Source organism: Otolemur garnettii, unplaced genomic scaffold, assembly GCF_000181295.1.
Source record: "Otolemur garnettii isolate 467f Iridium unplaced genomic scaffold, OtoGar3 scaffold00077, whole genome shotgun sequence".
Classification (NCBI taxonomy): Eukaryota; Metazoa; Chordata; class Mammalia; order Primates; family Galagidae; genus Otolemur; species Otolemur garnettii.
The window spans coordinates 9,479,273-9,485,110 of NW_003852472.1; the positions used below are offsets into that span (position 1 = coordinate 9,479,273).

The 5,838-nt window shown below is 50.9% G+C and overlaps 1 protein-coding gene across 1 annotated transcript in view; it reads right to left on the reverse strand.

The window, feature by feature from the left end:
• Positions 1–24: 24 nt before the first annotated feature.
• ITGAX (integrin subunit alpha X) overlaps positions 25–5,838 on the reverse strand; it is a 21,523-nt gene continuing 15,709 nt past the window's right edge. Inside the window, exons 21-30 of the mRNA XM_023515728.1 lie at positions 5,276–5,392; positions 5,118–5,197; positions 4,937–5,020; positions 2,983–3,061; positions 2,787–2,894; positions 2,610–2,693; positions 2,311–2,424; positions 2,067–2,168; positions 1,724–1,834; positions 25–875 (exon numbers count right to left, since the gene is read on the reverse strand). Coding sequence (XP_023371496.1) covers positions 774–875; positions 1,724–1,834; positions 2,067–2,168; positions 2,311–2,424; positions 2,610–2,693; positions 2,787–2,894; positions 2,983–3,061; positions 4,937–5,020; positions 5,118–5,197; positions 5,276–5,392 — 981 coding nt within the window. The 3' untranslated portion in view covers positions 25–773. The remainder of the gene's footprint in view (positions 876–1,723; positions 1,835–2,066; positions 2,169–2,310; positions 2,425–2,609; positions 2,694–2,786; positions 2,895–2,982; positions 3,062–4,936; positions 5,021–5,117; positions 5,198–5,275; positions 5,393–5,838) is intronic.

The following is a 5,838-nucleotide window of genomic DNA, read 5'->3' on the forward strand; positions in this document are numbered from 1 at the left end:
CTGGCCCCATATGCTAGAGGTGGCAAGTTCAAACCCAGCCCCGGCCAAAACTGCAAAAAAAAGAAAAAGAAAAGGAAAAAGAAAAGATGGAAGTTGCTGAGCCTCTTCTAAGCTGGTTGAGCTGCAGTCACATGGAGGCAACGTCCCTCCCAAGGGGATACTCCTCCCTCCCAGCCAGCGATGTTGATAAATGCTGGAAGCCAGCTTTATAAATTCCAACATGCTGGCATTTATTCCTGGTTCTGAATCCAGACTAAGAGTCCCCAGCTAAGAGCTGATGCTGACAGTATTTCACCAGCAAGAAGTATAACAAGGAGGCACAGATCAACTCATGCTGTGTGCCCTGGAACCCACTTTCTGGAGGTAGATTGGGCTTCTAATATCAAGCTGGAGAGTTGAGATGTTGTTGTTAGAGTAATGGATGCGATGAGCGGCTTGCTCAGCGCTGTATTTTAGAAAGATCACTGGTGTTTAGTGGAAGGAGAAAGACTGGTGCCTGGGGGTATTGTCCATGTGTTTGGTAGAAATTCCAAGTCAAGTCCTCTGGGAAGCACAACAGGGACCCTGTCCTGAGGGTTTCCAGTTGGAGCCTTGGAAGACATGGTCCTTCCCAAGAAAGTCACTTTGTACAGACACACTACATTCGCTCAAAGCAGACTGAGCCCAGCCTCCCTCAGGTGGAATGTTTCTTCCTGAGACCTGACTTAGGTGATCGTAAGAAAGCCGGCAGACTGCTCAGGGAGAGCAGGTCCAAAGGAGCAGGATGTAGTTTCCTACTGGGTAGTGGAGGGGTCTGATGTCCCATTCTCTGGGGCAATCTGCCCATTTGCTGCTTCCGCCATCATTTCCTTGTACTGACGCTTGAAGAAGCCAACCTGTGTGGGAAGAAGAAATAAATCAAGAAACCCATCCATGGCTCAGTGCCTGTAGCTCAGTGGTTAGGGCATCAGCCACATACACCAGGGCAGGCAGGTTCGAACTGGTCAGGGCCAGCTAAACAACAACGACAACCACAACAAAAAAATAGCTGGGCATTGTGGCAGGTGCCTATAGTCCCAGCTACATGGGAGGCTGAGGCAAGAGAATCATTTAAGTCCAAGAGTTTGAAGTTGCTGTGAGCTGTGATGCCATGGCACTCCATCAAAGGCGACGTAGTGAGACTCTGTCTCAAAAACAAACAAACAAACAAAAATCCATCCAGCAACAGAGAGGAAAAGAACTGACTGGGACAGAAGAAGGGAATCACCATTTGGGGGACCCCTGCTGTGTTTGATGTGCTACACTAGGAATTTTATGCACATTGCATTATTTAGACTTAGCCAAAATTCTGCAAGCTTGATAAAATCACCTCCGCACTGAGAAATGAAGACCCAGAGTGAAATAGGCACTTCCTTAAGGTCTAAGAAAGAATCTGTGCTGGTGTCAACATTCAAACAGGTCTGTGCGTTTATATTATATGTGTAATCTGCTCATAAGGAAACGTGTATTAATAGAAAAGAAGAGTCAGGAAATGAAAGGGAGCAAGACTAGAGGAGGCCTGAGAATGACATGGGAAGACACCATCAGGGAGACCACTGAGGACTGCAAGGTCACAGTGGGGAGGGAGTTTTCCTCCCTCTGTGACCTAGCGAGAAGGACCATCTGATGTCAAAGTGAGCTCCTTCCACTGGGGAAAGAGTGGGCTGAAAAGCTGGTGGTGTCAAGAGTGGGTTAAAATACTCGCCTTGTACAGCACAGCCGTGATGAGAGCCAGCAGCAGCAGACCTCCTACACAGCTGCCCACTATGAGGGGGATGGGGTTGTGCACCTCATACTCCTCCAGCACCGTCTTTGCCTAGAGGAGAGATGACCCCGTCAAAAAGCACTAGGCCTCCTGCTGTCACAGAGTCCTCCCAGGTTCCTCAACCTTTAACCACCCCCCACCCTTCCCCAGGCCCTGCTTCAAGGGGTGAAATGCAGAAGCACGCATGTTCTTAGAGACAACTGTCCTGCCCAGAGACCTTCACCCCTTCTGCTCCCAGGACCCCCCTTACCAGCCCGACCACTGCCTCCCACACAGTCACTACCTGGGCGCTCAGAAACGCCTCCTGTCCTGGAAGCTGGGAATACACAGATCTGTCGAATGTGATTTCGGCCACACTCGCGACCAACACCTTCTTCTGCAATGTCTTCAAAAGAGAGGGGTGGGGGCAGCCTGTGGATTGGCTCTGGGGGATGCTCAGAGTCCAGGACTGGCCTGGCTTGAGGACGGGCACAGACACATCAGGCAGCACCTGGGTCTGGGGGCGGGGCCGCGCTGGGCCTACACACCTGGCTGACCCAGCCCAAGCTGAGGTTGCCCTTGAGGATGAAGTCGAGTTCCTCCTGGATGCCGAAGGAGGGGATGTCACAGCGGAACCTCAGGCAGTCAGCAATGGAGCAGTCCTGGGGACGGGAGAAGTAGCATTGGGCTGAGACAGATGAGGTGTGAAGGTAAAAGACAGTGTTAAACTGTGTGATTTGAGGGGAGCAGCCACATTTGAATACAAGAGGGTTGTTCAGCAGGCTGGACAGACTAAATTCCTCTGATGGGCGGTTTAAAGTGGGGGACAGCCCAGCACCCTACTCACCAGCACCGGATTCTTCCGAATGTGAGTCAGGAAGTCAGACTCTGTGGGAGCTGTTCTCTCCGAAGAGCATTGAATGGACGGGTTCTGGAATGAGACACAGAGGAAACATCAGGGGCTCACAAGGCACACAGGGAATCCAGGGCACCCGCGGAGGAGCCATGCATGGTCCCTGCGAACCTGGGGGTGGGAGACCTCCATTTCTGTCCACACGGCTCTTCGGTTCAGCTCCACGGGCACCCAGAAGTTGATGCTGACAGGCAGGTCCCTCTGTCCCAGGTTGTTCACCTGCACAGAGCGCAGTGAGGGCAGAGCCCACGCCAACCCCTCATTCATCCCCTGCCCCCGCCCCAGTTCCTGTGTCTCCGCCACTTGCCTGGTACCTATGCCTGACCATGCTGCTCTCCTCCTCCTCTGAGACTGAGAAGTTGAGGTACTTGGTGGACTGTTCATGGCTGGAGAAAGAAGAGGCATGGGTGGATTTGAAATTTTATAGAGGCCTCCTGAGGAGGCGTTGGCTGGAGTATGAGGAGCAAGGTGATCAGAGGGGCCTTGGGGTGACCTAAAATGAAGTCTGTGGCTCAGTTGGGTTAAAGGAGGGTTTAGAGAGCAGGGCTGGGCTTTGAGATGGGTGCAGGTGCTTGCAGAAGCTGCCCACAGAGGAGACTGCCCCGGGGGCTGTGCAGAGGGTGCTATAATTGGAGCTGAGGGCTCTGTCTGCCACTGGCCTGCAGGGAGGCAGGGCCGGGGCTTGCCTCTCTCTGCACCTCAGCTTTCCGTTCAGTGCTTCACAGGCGTGTGGGATGCTGGGGTACATGTGGGACACAGCACAGGTCTGGGGAGACCCAGGATGATGCTGTTGGCCCACTGCTACTGATCACTGCCCCTTTCTGGCTCCCCATAGCCTCCTTGGGGACTCTTCTCTCCTGTTTCCTTGATTTCTCTGGGCCAGGGGCTTGGAGGTGAGGGAGGGCCCAACAGAACTCTTCACTGAGTCTCAGTTTAACAACACTTCCTGAGGCCTACCTGGGCACAAGCCTGGGGACCCAGTGGCCAGCAGGGACTCTCACACCAGCAGAGGCTGCCATCACCTCTGCCCCTCCCTGCTCTAGTCATCAGGTACCTGTCCTTTTGCCTGAATAATCCAAATTGCAGCCCACCACTCTTACCCTAAAATCTCCTTCCTCTTCTGCCAAAGGACCCCTGAGAAATGCCACAGCCTGCTCTTGTGGGGTGGGGCACCCTACAGAATCACATCAGCAGAGTGTGGCTGGGCTATAGTGCCATAGACGCCTAGAGGGGGTGTACCCTGCCTGTGGATTTCACAGGAAGGAAGTATGCGAACCCCTCCGTACACACTCCAGCAAATAACCTCAGAGTATGCACCTGTCTGGAAGCCTCCAAACGTGCAGGTCCAAGTGAGAGTGTGAACCTACAGGCAGGAAAAGAACATCTAACAAGGCATATTCCACAAGACCAGGGGTTTATGTCTATTTTGATTGCACATAATAGGGGCTCAATAAAGCTCTGTTAAATACTGAATGACTCTGTGGGAAGTAACCACCACACAGCACCTGGCGGAGCAAATGCTAGGAAGGCATTTGCCGAAGAAAGATGTCTGCCAAAACATTTGGTTTAGTTTCAAATCCCTCATCTAACCCTCCTTGGGCAGCATTTTAAGGTTCTATCTTTTTTATTCAGCCTCTTTTTGCCACCCAGCCTCTGAAGCTAACAGATCATCTGTCTCTATCCTTCCCCAAGGTTACTGGGAAAGGGGGAAGGAGCTCATTCATTCCAAAGAAGAATTTTTCTATCCAAATGCCAAGGGCCCCTTTGAGAATCACCATTGGCCAACCCCAATGCTGTGGACCTTTCAGTGTTTAGCTGAGGCTCCCCCTTACAGGAGGAGGTTTCCTCTTGGAAACCCACCTCACCCCAGGGTGTAGAATCACAGTGGCCCTTGCTGAGAGTCTAGCTTGGATTATAGTAACTTTGCTCCTCAATGAGGTTATAAGAACATGGAAGATGGGAACATATCTCACATCTCCCAGAGAACAAAAAAGGATCTTGGCATTTTTGAGTAGTCTCCTGAGACCTGTAACCTCGATTAAAAGTAGGATATGATAATAATAATATCACAATGATTAGGGTCCAAACTAGCCTCCAGTAAGCACTTGCCGACTAAGAGTGACGCTAGCACAGTATGATCTACCACTTAAAAGGATGATGATGAAACTGAAAACATCCCAGATGTTTAGCAGCTGCAGAGCAGAGTCTCAGCCCCCATGGGGGTGATAGAAAAGAACCCCTTTGAGGTCACAGTGGAGCACCTGCTGATCACGGTGTAGATGGCGTACTTCACCGGGAGCTCCAGCTGGTAGATGGTCTTGCTGGTTCTGGGGGTGTTATTCTCACTGGAGAAAGAGGATAGGCCCAGTTGTCAAGGGCCCCAGAGCAGGATGGGATGTGAAGCTGGGGATGAGGGGCACTGCCTGGGCCTGCCCAGCTCACCTGCTCACATTGGCTATCAGCAGCAGCCGGTCTCCCAGCACAGCCTTGGGAGAGACGTCAAAAGTAGCCAAGAAGGTGATCTGAGGGAGAGGCAGGAACAGCAGAGGTCACAGAGGAGTAAGACAGGGTGGGGACAGGGTGGGCGGAAGCCAGCTGACCTGAGCGCCTCCCCGGAAGATGAAGTGGCTGAGGCTGCAGTGGGTAGTCCAGGTGCCCTGGATCCCAGCTGGGGCGCTGTCACATGTCAGGTGCAGGGAACGCAGCTTCTGCTGTTTCTAGGCAAAGGCAAGTGAAAAAAGGCAAATGAGTATTTGTCAGTGCTCCAAAGAGATTCCATAAAGAACCAATGAACTTTCCTGGAATCTACCTTAAGACTGTGTTTTAAAAAGCTCCTCAGATGGTCAAAATTCTTCCCAATGTAGAAATCTCAAATCTATTAAATATTCACCTTTGTATTTATTGTTATTTTAAAGGCCTCTGATTACAGAAATTTTCAAACATACTCAAAAGCTAAGAGACCAGAAAATCAACTGCCATGTGTCCATCACTCAGTTTAAGTTACCAACATTTTTCTATTTTTGTCTCACTCAGCTGTTCACTTTTTTTCTGAATAATTTAAAACATATTCCAGGCATCATATTGCTTCATTCAGAAACACTGCAACATATACCACTGATAAGTAGGGTATTTTTTGTTATAACCGCAAAACCCAACATGTCAC